The following is a 15,816-nucleotide window of genomic DNA, read 5'->3' on the forward strand; positions in this document are numbered from 1 at the left end:
TTCTATATTACATAGAAATATGTTTTTATTTTTCAAAGGAATGTTAAGAAAAATTGTAAAAAAATAAAAGACATTCAACAGTTCAGATTTCTTCATTATTGAGAACTGATTAAAAGAAAATCAACAGTTGCATGAAATACATCATCTCTGTTTTGAAAGTGTGAAACAAAACTCACAGTCCAGGGTGACTTTTTAACAGAACAGGGAAGGTCATGAAACAGGTTTTATTACTCTACCTTGACTTAAACTAAATCAGTTGGAATTAGTCTTCCAACTCTAAAATATTATTTAAAATGAAATCAGTGCATTTAAAAAGGTTGTTTAAAAAGCAGTGTGGACCCAGATACCAACATGTTACCAGTAAAGGTACAACCTAAATATGTTCTACAGTTCAGACTGGTACAATGGAGAAAGCATAGAAACTCAATCCTTTCTGACAGTGTCAGGTAGATAAACACCTCACACGATAAACAGTAGGGAATGGAATTAACTAGAAAAAACATCAATACAAATGTTACCAAAGGGATACTGTAAAAATGAACCACATTTCTAAAGTCAGATTAATTTGCTGATACAATTCTTGTCTCTGCACCCAGTGTAGAGTAGTGACTGTTTTATAAACCAGTGCTTTGCTCCTCTAACTCTAAGAAAGTATAAAAACGGCTTACGAGACAAAATCTAGAACAACAACTGTATTAAACAGAACAAATAGGGCATCTATATGGTATGAAACGGCATGTTCCACACACCTTAATGTTACCGGAGGTACAATTAAAACACATTTAGGAAGCTAAACATTTGCATAATCTAAAATGGCATCATATTCCCTATCATGGTCGTGATACTATGTAGGGAAAGCCCTATAGTGGACTTCTTATGATACTATGTTGGAAATAGGCTGCCCCAGTGTCTCTCCTAGACAAAGAGGAAGAGCTCCAGGTCCTTCGCATGGAGGTGTTGAGCCAGGTTCTGTATGCGACACAGGCGGACATTTTCTGAATCGCCTGCGTTGTACACCCGGAATATGTGATACCTCTCCTTCTCCCTCAAGGCAAAGTCCAGCTCGTTGGCCGAGAGGTGAACGAACGCTCTGTTCTTCTTCACTGTCGACTTCACCTCCACAAACACCTCTTTCACAGCCATCGTTTGCTCATTCTTAACTAGTCTCTCATCTCTTTCCTCCCCCTCTCCTGCCTCCTGCGTCAGGCTGAAGGTGAGTCTGAAGTCGCAGGGCTGGCCGCTCTCACCATGCTGGTTATACCAGGTGACCAGGCTGGGTCTCCCTGGGGCCTGGCTGTCTCTCCAGTGACAGAGGAAGGAGAAGACCAGCTGCTCGCCCCACTCCCCGATGGCAACCATGTCCCCCTGGTCGTCAGAAAACACCACCTGCAGGAGACATGGATAGACACCGCATTCACTCATTCAGGGTTCCAGAGTTCAACAAGACAGAAAGCATGAGGGAAAAAAAGCATCACATTTTCAAATGTTTTTAGTTGACTGCAGCTCATCTAAATATTGACTTGCTTCACAGCCTAATGTGCCTCTTGGTCCATGAGGTTAGATATAATCACTGTGATCAGTCCCTCACCGTAGGCGGTTTCTGGCAGTTAAGCTGCAGGTCCTCCAGGAGGGCATGGTGAGCCAGAGGTTTGGCCCAAACAGGTGAGTCCAGGGCCAGGGGAGGACGCTTGGTTCCCTTGAACACACTGGACACCACCCCTTCTGGAACGGTGGAGCTGAGGGAGGGGAGACGGAGGACGAGATGAGGGCCAGAGAGAGACGGAAAGTGATGAGAGGAAGAAAGGAAGGAAGGGAGAGAAAATGGCAAGAGGAACAATGAGGTGGCCGAGTAGCCAGGGAAAGGTCTTACTGCTGGGTGGGTTGGGCGGTCTGACCCAAGCCTCCTTCAGGGAGATGGCTGGTTCTTCCGGTGTCACCCTCCGACTGTGGCCCTGCTGCCACTGCTTCAGATCCACTGGGCTCTGTGTGGAGCCAAACAGCCAGTTACACTGACGCTCCATACTGCTTCCATGACAGCCCAGTCATCCAATCACATAACCTTGGTGTACATTGAAAAGGGCAAAAACCTGCAGTCTGACCTGTTGGCTGCGGTGCTGTGGGGGTTGCCATGGTTTCCAGGCGGCTGGGATGAGCGTGGTCGGTGTGTTGCGGTAGAAGGTGCTCCGCTGGGTCATGGCTGTGACTCGGGGCACCCTCTCTCACTACGGCCCTCTCTCTGGGGCTTTGGAGGGAGATGGGGGCGTCTTGGGGTTCGGCCGGAGGAGGCCACATCTTCATCACCGCCTCCACCGCTCCGGCTGCCCCCGGGCGTTCTGAGAGGGCACCATAAATAAAGGGTTAGGGTCCTGTGACGGATATTCGAACCATCTAACCATAAATCTAGAACCTTAAACTCAATAACAAAACGGTTATGCCTAAACATGACCCACACCTCAAACACAACACACTAAACACACACACACACGGGACTCTCAGCACCTGGGCGATTGGCAGCGGTGTTGGAGAGACCGGCTCTCGGAGGCCAGCACATCAACGTCTGCTCTCCATCCTCTTGCTCAGGTTGGAACTCCTGTTCTGGGGTGTAGACGGCCCGGACCCCTAACGATGGACCTGGTGAGGTTTTAAAAAGGAATGTCACGAGATTCCCGAGAGGTTTGGCCACACGGACACTCAGGTGGACATCCATCTACCTGGTTGGGGCTGTAGAGGGACCGCAGGCGGCGGGACCTCCCAGGGCTCCTGCTCACTGGGCAGTTCTCCTGGACACTCCTTCTGAAGGAACCTGTTCAGAGCTGCAGGCTCGTGCAGTGATGTCATCAGACCGCTCAGGAAGAAAACCAGATCCTTCCTGTGACTGCTCTTGGAACTGAAAAGCTTTACCAGCTCTCTGAAAACATACACACACACATTTATTCACCCCGCACGTAACAGAGCACACAGACACATGCGTGTGAACGGGCACAGACCTGCAGATGTCCAGCTTGGCGGAGAGGTGGTCTTTCTGGATGTAAAGTTCCTTGTTGTCCTTCAGCAGGCAGATGACGTTCTCCATCTCAATCAGGGGTTCTTCGTCATCGCTCACAGACAGAAGGTAGCGGGTGTACAGCTTGCCCACCTGTGTGGGCGGGGGCACGCACACACACACGCACACACACACACACACACACACACTGAGGTCAGCTTCCTGCCCGTTTCAAAGGTGTTGCTCTCGACGGAAGTTCTCATAATAATAATAACACATTTTATTTAGCGGATGACTTACTGAACACTCAAGGACATCTTACATAGTAAAAACAGCATTTATACATACAGGAAACAAGATTACAACCTGGCATTTGTTGTAGTGCAGTGGGGTGAATTCTTTAGAAAAATGTATTTAAAATGAAAATGAAACTACAGGTTATAAGCTTTCTGGAAAAGATGTGTCTTTAGTAATTTTTTAAAAGAACTAACGGTGTCTGCATGTCAAATGTGTGGTGGAAGCACGTTCCAGAGCCTAGGTGCTGTGCAGGTTAAAGCCCTTGTACCCATAGTTGACAGGCAGAAAGCCGGAGGGGAGAAGACCAGCAGAGGCAGAGTGGAGGGAGTGAGAGGGGACACAGCCATGCAGGAGGTCAGAGAGGTCAACAGAGGCAGAGTGGAGGGAGCGAGAGGGGACACAGCCAGGCAGGAGGTCAGAGAGGTCAACAGAGGCAGAGTGGAGGGAGCGAGAGGGGACACAGCCAGGCAGGAGGTCAGAGAGGTCAGCAGAGGCAGAGTGGAGGGAGTGAGAGGGGACACAGCCAGGCAGGAGGTCAGGGAGGTCAGCAGAGGCAGAGTGGAGGGAGTGAGAGGGGACAGAGCCAGGCAGGAGGTCAGGGAGGTCAACAGAGGCAGAGGGGAGGGAGCGAGAGGGGACACAGCCAGGCAGGAGGTCAGAGAGGTAAGTAGATGCTAGATTTCGGAGGGCTTTGTAGGTGAGGAGGAGGGTCTTCAATTCAGTTCGGTGGAGCACAGGAAGACAGTGAAGACTGATAAGAATGGTTGTGATGTGTTGGGGGGCGGTTGGTGTCTGTAGGTGAGTTTTATTTGGAAATATGTGATGTTCTGATCACTTTAGGTTGTTCTGGGAGGGTCAATATTTAGGTTGTACTGTGATGTTATTACCTGGCCGTAGGTGAGCTGTCTGATGGTCTGTGTGATGTTATTACCTGGCCGTAGGTGAGCTGTCTGATGGTCTGTGAGATGTTATTACCTGGCCGTAGGTGAGCTGTCTGATGGTCTGTGTGATGTTATTACCTGGCCGTAGGTGATCTGTCTGATGGTCTGTGTGATGTTATTACCTGGCCGTAGGTGAGCTGTCTGATGGTCTGTGAGATGTTATTACCTGGCCGTAGGTGAGCTGTCTGATGGTCTGTGTGATGTTATTACCTGGCCGTAGGTGATCTGTCTGATGGTCTGTGTGATGTTATTACCTGGCCGTAGGTGAGCTGTCTGATGGTCTGTGTGATGTTATTACCTGGCCGTAGGTGAGCTGTCTGATGGTCTGTGTGATGTTATTACCTGGCCGTAGGTGAGCTGTCTGATGGTCTGTGAGATGTTGTTGTCCTGCAGTTCGCAGTAGAGTTCCTGAAGGTCATCATGGTGGTAGAGGAACCTCTGGATGTATGGAACCACAGACCGCACCAGGCTCTGCATTTGGGGGCATGGTCTGTAGTTCTCAGTCTGTGCCTCGGTACTGACACACTGGGAGAGAAAGCGTATGCCACAGATTTCCAGGAACAGACTCCTATCCTCCTCGCTGAACTCCCCCGCAATGACAGACCGACCTATGGGACAGAAGAGGGAGAGGCTCAGAAAAGCGAACCCACAGCTTCTCTGTTAACCTTTCCTATTAGTTACATTGTTGCTGTCCAGTACCTGGAGATGGTCCATTCTTGGCCCTGGGGGCTGGCCTCCTCTCTGCTGGAGGCAGGTTGAGCAGACACACCTGCTGGTGGGCCTTGAAGATCTTCTCCAGGTCTTTACTGTCTGGGATCATGGGTCTGCGGGCTAGAGTTACCCAGCTGTTGTCCTTGGTAGGGAACACCCTCTTATCCTGCAACATACCTGAACATGGAAGTGGACGAAAGGAGTATACAGAATCAGTCAAATGTTCGGACAACCTACTCATACTCAGGGTATTTCTTTAGTGTTACTAATTTCCACATTACTAAATAATAGTGAAGACATCAAAACTATGAAATAACACATATGGAATCATGTAGTAACCATAAAAGCGTTTAACAGATCAAAATACTTTTCATGTTGTAGATTCTTCAAAGTAGCCACCCTTTGCCTTGATGTCAGCTTTGCACACTCTTGGCATTCTCTCAACCAGCTTCATGAAGTAGTACTGTACATGTTAGTGAAACCTGTCCAATAAGGACCTGGGGTGTCTGTTGTTTCGTACCCTTCATTGTGGAGCAATAACTGGGGTTGATTTGTCGGACACTCTCCTGGTCTCCTGGTACAGTGGTTTTACACTTGTCAGCTGAAGAGAAATGCACACAGAAACAGTCAGACAGCACAACACGCAAAGACAAGAGTTAGACAGAAAAAAGCAGGGATAGCTATACAGACTGGATTAAGGTAGAAGGAAGTGATATAATATCCCTGTAAGGAGCACGACTAGGCAGTGAGAAAAGAATGATTCATATAAATGAGTGACAGACTCACCCAACCTGGCGTAGAGTATGGACACATCTCTGAGAATGTCTCCAGTAGGAAGAGGACAGGAGTCACACACCATCTCCAGTAAACCTACATACTGTAGCATGGATGGGGTGCGTTCCACATTCAACTACAGGAAACAAACAAAATTGGTTTCCATGTCAATATAACCAGGGCTATATATTCGATAACATGATGCAATACATTTCTAATGGTACAAAACACACTGACAATGTTAATGTCAGGCAGGCACCCCTCTCCCCCGCGGTCCAGTACACACTGGTAAAAAGGACAATCCTACCAATCCTTGATTATGAGGGCACAGTTTTCAGGCTGGCAGCTAAAAATGTTTTTTATAAGTCAGAAAAAATGTACCACTCTAACATCCACTTCATAATCAGCGTTTCCTGTAACTCTCTAACTCTGGTGACTCTGGTTAACTGAACCTTACAGCACGCAACACCAGAATCATTGGGACCAACTTTAAAAGTAAATGGCCCCTCTACATTGGCTCACTTCTTAACATCTGCTACTCCAACAGTAACCTCTGCTCTGGTAGATATGGTCACACTAAATACTTCCTATACCTCCTTTGGTTAACACTCATTTAGGTTTGCTGCTGTAAATCACCGGAATGAATTCAAAAATACCCATACGCTTTCGTTTCAGTGTTTTATATTTTGAACAGTAACCAATTATTTGGGTCTTTGTTTTACAGCACATTGGATTTTTTATTATACCTAACTATCCTGTAAAAGGTCAAAGGCCAGCTTTAATCTGATTGTATTTTCACCTGTATCAGATGAACAATTTAAACATACCAGCACATAATCCTATATCCTTGCATACTCTTTGCACCAGCTCCACCAAGCCAGATGGTACTGAGCCAAAGTGCATAGCCACATGTCAGGCTCCCTGGTGACTGTCGTTATGCCTCATCCAGGATTGAAACTCCTGACTACACTGAAGCAGCTGTACCACCATACATTGACTCATTAACTTAATGTCTACACATCCCCACTACATATATTAAAGGTCTGACGTTACAATGATCCCCGAGTTGAAGATTGGTTTCATACTTGTTTAAAGAGGTTCCTCATATCATCCAGTTGGCTGTAGAATGGGGCCAGGACTCTGGGCTCTTGTACGATGCTATCAGTTCTACGGGTCAACTCCCGATACCGGACAAACATCCCAGTGGGGTCTGTCCAACACACCTCCTTCAGGTGGTAGAACCTACCAGAACACCACTCTCCATTCCTGAAAACACACAGCCAGCACTTAAACACTGAAAGGTTTGCGGTCAGAGCAGTGATACCGGTTGAATTTACACAAAATGTCTGGAGTGTCCTACCTGTGGTACTCTATAAACACAGCTGGGGTGTGTTCAAAGAGCTCTTTGAGACTGGTCTGAGAACAGTTGTTGTACAGGAAGGAGTACATTTTGTGGATGTGCTCTACTGTGGAGCTGAACTCTGATCCCTCTGGCTCCTCCTCCTGCCCCTCTTCACCAATTTCTGAGCATGTTTTTACACACCACATCTTCAGATAGCCAATCAGTTCCTCGACATTGATATTTTTCTTCATACCTACAAGAAAGAGGAAGAGGAGACAGATTGAGAACGCAGTTTCAATTTGTATTTTCTGTTGTCGTTGTTCTTACACTGACAAACATTATTACCCAGAGTCCTGGTGAACTCGCTGGGGGTCATGTCCAGGTAACTGGTATGAGTCCCCAGTAGACTGTACACCGCCGGTGAGAAGAGATAGACTTTGTTAGGACACAGATACTCCGCCTTTCTTTGTCCCTCTGTCCCTGCCTCCAGACGATAGGCCGGCACCCAGGGGAGGTCTGACAGGAAGTGGAAGAAGGATGACTTGGTGGTCTTAGTTGGTCGCCCTTCACTGTCAATCAATTGGGCTGTGATGTACTGAGAGTACCGGTCACTGAGGGTTGAGAGAGAGAAATGGACACATAAGTATAAGTAAATATATGACATTTGATATCATAATTAATGAGTTGGTAAGAGGAAAACAGGATGGAGTGAATTAAGAAATATTTTTAGGTGATGAATGGAATGTTTTAATCAACCCACAAGGCAGTCTCAGTTTCAGCAGTCAGGATTTAATCACTCAGATTATAATGCTCATATTAAACTGGCTGGCTGGAAACTTGAATGCTGATGCATGACATCACATGTATTTCTACTGCTCTGATTGCTTGGTTAACGCTTTAATACAAATAAGGCATCTCAGGGGTTTATTGCTAATATACCACAGCTAAGCGCTGTGTCCAGGCAATTACAAGCCAAAGGCCGACATTAAGATACAAGAGTACTAAACAATGACATCCAACAGGTAGTGCATGACAAAGAGAGATGCCTGAAAGAGTGACACACAAGGTCAGGATGCAGGATGGGAATTCAGCTCCGCCCCGTCTTTCACGGTGACTGCAATTACCTCAATACTTAACATCCAATTCTACCCTGCTGACCTGGATTTCAAAAGGATCATGATAAACCACACACAGATGCTCCTTCACTCAGGCAGACACACTAGTGCCCAAGAACACAGGGACGGGAGTATGGAAGTAAGTAACCCCCCCCCCACACACACACACACACACATACACACAGCAGGGATTGGACTGGATTAGGACATCTCGGTGGCAGTCTGCGGGATTACAAACTGGGAGTGTGGACGCATGTAAACCAGCTCCTCGTTAACCCAGTGAGTTATCTGGAGGGTCGTCATATTGTTTAAGAGTGTGTGTCAGTGGGTGGGAATGTCTGCCATTCCCTGGGTGGGCACAGGGGTTGTGACTGGGCATAGGAAACCAACTGGTTACCCGGTGTCCCAGTTGGCGTCCAGTAGCTCCAACAGGGTTCGTCTCTGCTCCACCAGGACTGAAGCAGGAAGCTGAGCCGTGACCAGGGAGTGGAGCTCCTCACAGGGGTAGTCGTCCAGGACGCATCCCTCCTCTGGTCCTCCGACCCTTCCTGCTCCACACTGCCACAACTTACTCTCCAGCGCCCACGGACTGGAGGCCTGGGAGGGATAGAGGAAGGGGGAGGAGACTTTTTAAATGTGTGGACATGTCAGTGACTCAGCCAAACAGAGGATGTGATGGGGGGGGGGGGGGCAAGACAACATGAATCATTCACATAAATGACTCAACTCATAAATCTGAGTGGTGCTGACGGTCCCTTTTCTCACCATGGCCTGAATTAGATATTAGAACTCCATCACATACGTGATATAACCCGGTTTAAAACAGTTGCTTATATCAATCACCACAGAGTTCTGGCCATCCATTAGCAAGCACGGGGAGGTTAGTCACACCTTGGAATGGAATGTTAATCTTTTTAACCTTACTGTTTGGTCATCGCTGCTGCATCGTAAAAATTACTTATATTTTGTCCGGAGCACTATTTTGGGAATCAGTTGGTCAGACATAGTCTATTCCAGCCTTTAGCCCCTTGCGAATCATGATAAACAGGACCTCTGGTGTCATGTATGGCTAAATACCACAAAGACCTTCAGGTGGATTCTAACTGGCTCCTGGTCACTAAGCAACCAGTCAATATTGTGTATGTTAAGCGATATGATACACAGCTCCGGAAAAAATAAAGAGACCACTGCACCTTTTTCTTTCCTTATCAAAAAAGTCGAAAAGGAAAGTTTTGAGTGAGGAACAGAAGTGTTAAATTTGAAGTGGTCTCTTAATTTGAACCCTTCTGTTCCTAACTCAAAACCGGAGCTATATATCCTGTGTTCATTAAGGTCCAACATATCTCTGTCTAGTCCTCAGGCCTCCTTCCTCACCAGCTCTTTAGCAGTGAAGGTGCGTCTCTCTTTCCGCAGTATGAGTCTGTCTTGGACTCCCAGCCTGATGAACAGATCCCTCCATCCAGCCACGTCTCCATCCGTCTCCACATAACAGCTGTTCAGCAACACCCAGTCCACACCTGGAGGGAAGGGCGCAGACTGCTTATCTTTGTGACAGTTTGAACTTACATAAAAATGTGCTGGTATGTTTAGCCTTAGCGGGTGACAAGTGATCAGAAATTCGAGCACAGAAAAAAAGGGGCAGAAATGGCCAATAAGAAGACGGCTAAATGGTGGAGTAGACCAGAGGAACGGAGGCGAAGAGAGTGGAATGGTCAGCCTCAGCCTTCTTCTCTCTAGAGGCAGGTCAAGCATGCCGACACCACGTCCACTGTTACATAACTAATGACACAACTGTAGTGTCATTAGTCACGCATACACAAACATAGACATGCACAGAGACACACAAACAGCACCCTGGACCTCTCTCGAGAACATTTCATGCCTTATTTCACCCTCACAATGAAGGCTGCTATACACACACACACACCAGTCTCTCACAAAGGGAGTTGCTAAACACACATACACACAATGTTTGTTTTGGGGACAGTCACAAAGACCAAGGCTTACTTCTGAGGACAATATCCCATTGTAGTTAGTCATGCAGTATTTGGGTCAGTTCAACAGTTCAAGTCTAATCCAACCATTCTTTTTTGTACCGTTATTATACCTGGTAAGTTGACCTAAGAAAACATTTTCATTTATAGCAACGACCGGGCAAGCAATGAGGGTTAGCTGTGGTTATCAGGGACAGAACAGATTATACCCCCTGCTGTCTTGAGGATTCAATCAAGTAACATTTCAGTTACTAGCGAGATGCTTTAACCTGTAGGCTACCAACCAATAGTGTCTAGAAAGGTACTGGACTGGTCTACGCCTTCTTGAATTGATAGTACGGAGGTGTTCATGAATGGCATTATTTTCAGAATATTATAGTGATGAAAAAATCATTGCAGTGATTATTTGTGAGTGCCTCATTACCTGGCAGCTTGTTGGGCAGGTCCATATTGCCGTAATGCGTAGAGAAGTGTACTCTGTGTTCAGCCGGGCAGAGCAGCCCCCTTGTGGTCAGCACAGGTATTACAGTGTCTGGGTGCGTGTACTCCGGAGGGGATGAGTGCTGCTTGATGAAAACTAGGTAGCTTACTACTACCTCAACTGGCTTGGACTGGAGGAAATGGATGGATAGATAGAGAGGGAGAGGGGGAAAGAGAGAGAGAGACAGAGGGGAAGAGGAAAAAAGGGTGAGGGAGAGAAATTAGGGATACTGAATGAGAGGATGGTCCATGTACACAAATAAAATGCAGACCGATTTCCAGCCATCCCATCAATCTACAGTGAGACAGGTCAAGATGTGCTGTAACTATGGCCAAGAAATGGGGGTCTGAAAATAAATCAACTGTATCAACGTATTTGTGCCAACAGGCTTGGCTGTGTATGAGTACCTTCCATGTGTTGTTCTTCAGCGCAGGGTATATGTGCTGTTGTAGCAGTTGTTCTGGCTCTAACTCGTGGACTCCCAGTCTTCTAAGCAGCTCTCTGATTTGCTGGCCCTCCAGTGGTTCCACACAGGACAGCAGGGATGGATGCACCACACACACATCCCTGTACAGATCACCATACACGCCTAAACACAGGGGGGATGGGTAGGAACAGACATTAAGCGGAGGTCAGCCCTTCTTTGTAGTCCTCTTCTGCAGTCTGTCTACAGAGCGAACACAGGTGCACACTTGTGCTGACTCTGACCTGTCCCTGTGCTACCTCACAGCCAGACAGGAAAAACATTCTGAAGCAAATGTATCCTCCAAGGGTAACGCACCGTATTAAGAAACAGACTAACTTCTAGACTTCAGACTAACTTCTAACTTTTCTCAGTCTCCTCCAGTTTTAAATTTTAGGAGGAGATGAGGTCCTGGTCCACACCTGCGGAATACCTGGTTTGGGGGGCCCGTTGCTGTCCCTGTCCTTGTCCACCTGGTCATACTTTTGACCTAGTCCAAAATCAAATAGACTCTGGATTTAGCCCAGAGAAATGTATAAATTATTCCAATTGGACTCTTAATATCTTACCCCAGGCACAGCCAGAAGAGGACTGGTCACCCCTCTGAGCCTGGGTCCTCTCTAGGTTTCTTCCTAAAATTCGGCCTTCTTAGGGAGTTTTTCCTAGCCACTGAAATCCAACACTACTGTTGTTTGCTCCTTGGGGTATAAGGCCGGGTGTCTCTGTAAAGCACTTTGTAACAACTGCTGTTGTAAAAAGGGCTTTATAAATAAATGTGATTGATTGATTGATTGATTAACTGCTTTAGTGAACAGTGTCAAACTCCAGTTGGAAATATTTGGTCACTTCACCAACAACAAGAATTGTGTCGACATTGCCAGATTTGCAAGTTAGCTAATAGCTAGTTAACCAAATAGTTTCTTGAATAATTGACAAAGTGCTTGCTATTTAGGTAAATAATTTAACACACTCAAAATATACCACAATGTATATTTTATGTAGGCCTATGCCATCTTAATTTACCCAAAATACAAAGACATTTACTAGATACAGTTAACACCAAACACGTTTGTTTAGGCCAGAAAGCCTTAGGGGGCCGAATTGTCAGTTTGAGTATCTTTGTGTCAATCGTGTCTAGTAAAACTAGGATTACACACACACAATTCTGATAATCCTCAGAGAATTTAGTCTTGCATTAACAGATTATAGAGAGCTAAGCCCACTGCCATACGAGTTAGTTATTTTCAAAAGAGTGGCTACAAGCCCGCGAGCAGCAACAAGCCTACGTACACTGCTTTGGTAACCTATGCAACTTACTTTCTAAATTATAAATTAATTGGTATAGCATCACTATAAAGGCTCACCACATAGATGTCGGATTGATTCTGCCATGTATGGCTTTTTCCGCCCCAAATCTAACAACAAATACCTAAGTCCCCAATCTCTTGAGGGCACTGTTGAGACTGGCTTTCAAGTCTATACAGAACTAGCTATTATTAATCCCACTTCTCTTAAATCACAAGAATTGTCTGTGCAACTCTAAACAATGCCTAGAGGCACAGGTCTAGGATCAGATCAGTAAGGGCAAGTGCCCCATCATAACCTGGGGGGGGACTGACCTTGGATCAACTTTATAGGGTTTTAAACATAAGTCTATGGCAATGAGGCATTCAAATGGAAGTGCATAAAACATAAGAGCTTAAAATAGATTATGCAAAAATAATGACAATGATGCGTTGTACCACTCTCACAGGAGAGACAACACTCTCACAGGAGAGACAACACTCTCACAGGAGAGACAACACTCTCACAGGAGAGACAACACTCTCACAGGAGAGGTAGCACTCTCACAGGAGAAGTAGCAGTCTCACAGGAGAGAAAACAGTCTCACAGGAGAGATAACACTCTCACAGGAGAGATAACACTCTCATAGGATAGATAACAGTCTCACAGGAGAGGTAGCAGTCTCACAGGAGAGATAACACTCTCACAGGAGAAGTAGCAGTCTCACAGGAGAGATAACACTCTCACAGGAGATGTGGCACTCACAGAAAAGGTATCACTCTCACAGGAGAGGTAGAACTCTCACAGGAGAGGTAATCACTCTTACAGGAGATGTGTCACTCTCACAGGAGAGGTAGCACTCTCACAGGAGAGGTAGCACTCTCACAGGAGAGGTAGCACTCTCACAGGAGAGGTAGCACACTCACAGAAGAGGTAGCACTCTCACAGAAGTGGCAGCACTCTCACAGAAGTGGCAGCACTCTCACAGGAGATGTGGCACTCTCACAGACAGCGACACCAAACAGGTTCATTATGAAGGATTAGTATTGCAGCCTTTGAACCACAGGAGTGAAGCTTATTATACACAACATGTAAATCTATTATTCACGGACACGCTCCCATGCTGCTCCCAGCGTCTTTTTGTTAATTTGATGACGCACACCAGTGCTGTTGTACTGCTTGTGCAAGAATGTGGGTGACAGGGAAAAAAACGTATTGACGTCAAGCTGTCACGGTCTTCCACAGGGTCGATTCCATGGAACATTTCATTCCAATTTTAAACCTAATGCTACAAATGTCTCAAACAGCTACAACTGTGAATACAACATCTCTTATTCTTTCGTTCACATTTATTTGTAAAGGCTGCAATAAAAATACAAAATGTATTGTCTTAAGCCAACAATCTAAAAATAATTCTAAAATATACAGCAGCTGTTTTCCAGACAGATTAAGCCCAGGACTAAAAATGTATTCCCATGTGGATGTTCCGTTGAGCTGGATTTTTAGTCCAGGGCTGGGAAACTGTATGTTACCTGTGTTGCTGGCACTCTTGGTCTCAGTCACGGGGAAAAAGACTCCATGCCCGCTGAGCGCCACCATGCTCCCATCAGCCAGGGGGATTATGGGTAGATCTCGGAGGGTGGTCAAGATGGAGTCTGTCTCTCCGTAGCCCTGCTCCAGTGCACGGAAATTACACACCAACAACCTGGCCAGCCGACGCAGACCTGAGTCTGATAGAGAAATATACAAATGTTGTGTACATAACAGACAAACACGTGCTCGCGCGCACACACACACACACACACACACACACACCCTCTTACTTACACACCTTCCCCCTCACCTGAGTTGATGCCCTCTCCGTGCAGCAGCTCCTTGGCCATGGCGGTTGTTACAGTGGTGACATCACTTCCCCTTAGGTGTCGTACTCCCAGATGTGAGAGCAGGGATAGTGGAGGGGCTGGCAGCAGGGCTGGATGCAGATAGGCCAGAGACAGGTGCCTATTAAGCTCCTCTTCACCAATCACATTGCGAATGACCGTGTCCTGACACACAGCGACCTGGGAGGGCAGCTTGTAGTCCACAGAGCCGTCTAGAGAGAAGTGGGAAGAGTCAGGTGATGTCATGTATGGGCTGTACTCAAGCACGAATACACAGCCAAGGTACTGACAGAGATGAGTGGTGGTGGTACTAAAATAGGTGAAGTATGAGACACAGAGGGGTTCAGTAATCTATCTGTGTTGAGTATGAGACACAGAGGCTTCAGTAATCTACCTGTGTTGAGTATGAGACATAGAAGGGTTCAGTAATCTACCTGTGTTGAGAATGAGACACAGAGGGGTTCAGTAATCTACCTGTGTTGAGTTTGAGACATAGGGGGGTTCAGTAATCTACCTGTGTTGAGTATAAGACATAGAGGGGTTCAGTAATCTACCTGTGTTGAGTATGAGACACAGAGGGGTTCAGTAATCTACCTGTGTTGAGTTTGAGACATAGGGGGGTTCAGTAATCTACCTGTGTTGAGTATGAGACATAGGGGGGTTTAGTAATCTACCTGTTTTGAGTATGAGACATAGAGGGGTTCAGTAATCTACCTGTTTTGAGTATGAGACATAGAGGGGTTCAGTAATCTACCTGTTTTGAGTACGAGACATAAAGGGGCTCAGTAATCTACCTGTGTTGAGTCTGAGACACAGAGGGGTTCAGTAATCTACCTGCTTTGAGTGTGGGTAGGAAGGCCTTTCCTTTGAGCAGCTGTATAATCTGCCCTGCGACAGGCTTGAAGAAGTCCATCACCTCGTCAGGCAGTGGGACGAATTGCAGGAAGTGACATAAGCCCTTCAGCCCACTGAACTCTGGGTGATTCTGGAGAGATGAGTGGAGACAGGAGTCAGAAACCATATTTCCCAACATGCAGTGCATGTAATGACAGTTTCTATCATATTTTCCCTTACAGTGAAGACATCCATGGCATTCAAGAACAGTTGAGGGATCTCTGATCGGAGCTGTTGGTTCCATAAGCTGTCTCTGTCCACATCCTCTCGAGAAGAAGGGATGTCAAAGTCACCTGGAGCAAGAGAAAAATTGGAAAGTCATTGGAAAGTAGTTGAAAAACGGGTCTGAGTGTCCCGTGTAGCTCTGTAGCTCAGCCAGGTTGGTGGGTTCGATTCCCAGGGCGTCTGGTACAGAAAAGATGCTGTTAGTTGCTCTGGACGAGAGTGTCTGCTAAATCTCTGAAATGTAAAATCTCTGAGGGTGTGTGTATGATTCAGTGAGACATCCCGATTGTACTATATATGTGGGAAACAGAACATGGTAATGTGACAATTCAGCCCTGAGAAGATGTTCAAGCATGTTCCCCACAAGGAAAAATGCTATTTCCGGTTTAGGGGTTATGTTTAACCTGGGGTTAGTGTTAGAATTGAGGTTAG

General features: G+C 46.3%; 1 protein-coding gene across 4 annotated transcripts in view; it reads right to left on the minus strand.

Annotated features, from left to right (window-relative positions):
- The window catches only part of wu:fj29h11, a 35,712-nt gene continuing 19,896 nt past the window's right edge, over window positions 1-15,816 (minus strand). For 3 of the 4 annotated variants that reach the window (XM_029119944.2, XM_029119946.2, XM_029119945.2), the window contains 22 exons: window positions 15,340-15,452; window positions 15,100-15,250; window positions 14,229-14,477; window positions 13,918-14,115; window positions 11,046-11,227; window positions 10,582-10,768; window positions 9,538-9,680; window positions 8,561-8,760; window positions 7,394-7,659; window positions 7,067-7,301; window positions 6,792-6,972; window positions 5,719-5,842; window positions 5,453-5,533; window positions 4,921-5,109; window positions 4,564-4,829; window positions 2,988-3,136; window positions 2,712-2,908; window positions 2,500-2,631; window positions 2,100-2,333; window positions 1,871-1,982; window positions 1,589-1,736; window positions 1-1,386 (listed from right to left, as the gene is read on the minus strand). In XM_029119944.2, the coding sequence (XP_028975777.2) occupies window positions 916-1,386; window positions 1,589-1,736; window positions 1,871-1,982; window positions 2,100-2,333; window positions 2,500-2,631; window positions 2,712-2,908; window positions 2,988-3,136; window positions 4,564-4,829; window positions 4,921-5,109; window positions 5,453-5,533; window positions 5,719-5,842; window positions 6,792-6,972; window positions 7,067-7,301; window positions 7,394-7,659; window positions 8,561-8,760; window positions 9,538-9,680; window positions 10,582-10,768; window positions 11,046-11,227; window positions 13,918-14,115; window positions 14,229-14,477; window positions 15,100-15,250; window positions 15,340-15,452 (4,208 nt within the window). In that variant the 3' untranslated portion in view covers window positions 1-915. Of the gene's footprint in view, window positions 1,387-1,588; window positions 1,737-1,870; window positions 1,983-2,099; window positions 2,334-2,499; window positions 2,632-2,711; window positions 2,909-2,987; window positions 3,137-4,149; window positions 4,168-4,211; window positions 4,830-4,920; window positions 5,110-5,452; window positions 5,534-5,718; window positions 5,843-6,791; window positions 6,973-7,066; window positions 7,302-7,393; window positions 7,660-8,560; window positions 8,761-9,537; window positions 9,681-10,581; window positions 10,769-11,045; window positions 11,228-13,917; window positions 14,116-14,228; window positions 14,478-15,099; window positions 15,251-15,339; window positions 15,453-15,816 lie in introns of those variants that run through there. The other variant, XR_004575758.1, reaches the window with a different exon arrangement.

The sequence above is a fragment of the Esox lucius genome, chromosome 5 (assembly GCF_011004845.1).
Source record: "Esox lucius isolate fEsoLuc1 chromosome 5, fEsoLuc1.pri, whole genome shotgun sequence".
In the NCBI taxonomy this organism is placed as follows: domain Eukaryota; kingdom Metazoa; phylum Chordata; class Actinopteri; order Esociformes; family Esocidae; genus Esox; species Esox lucius.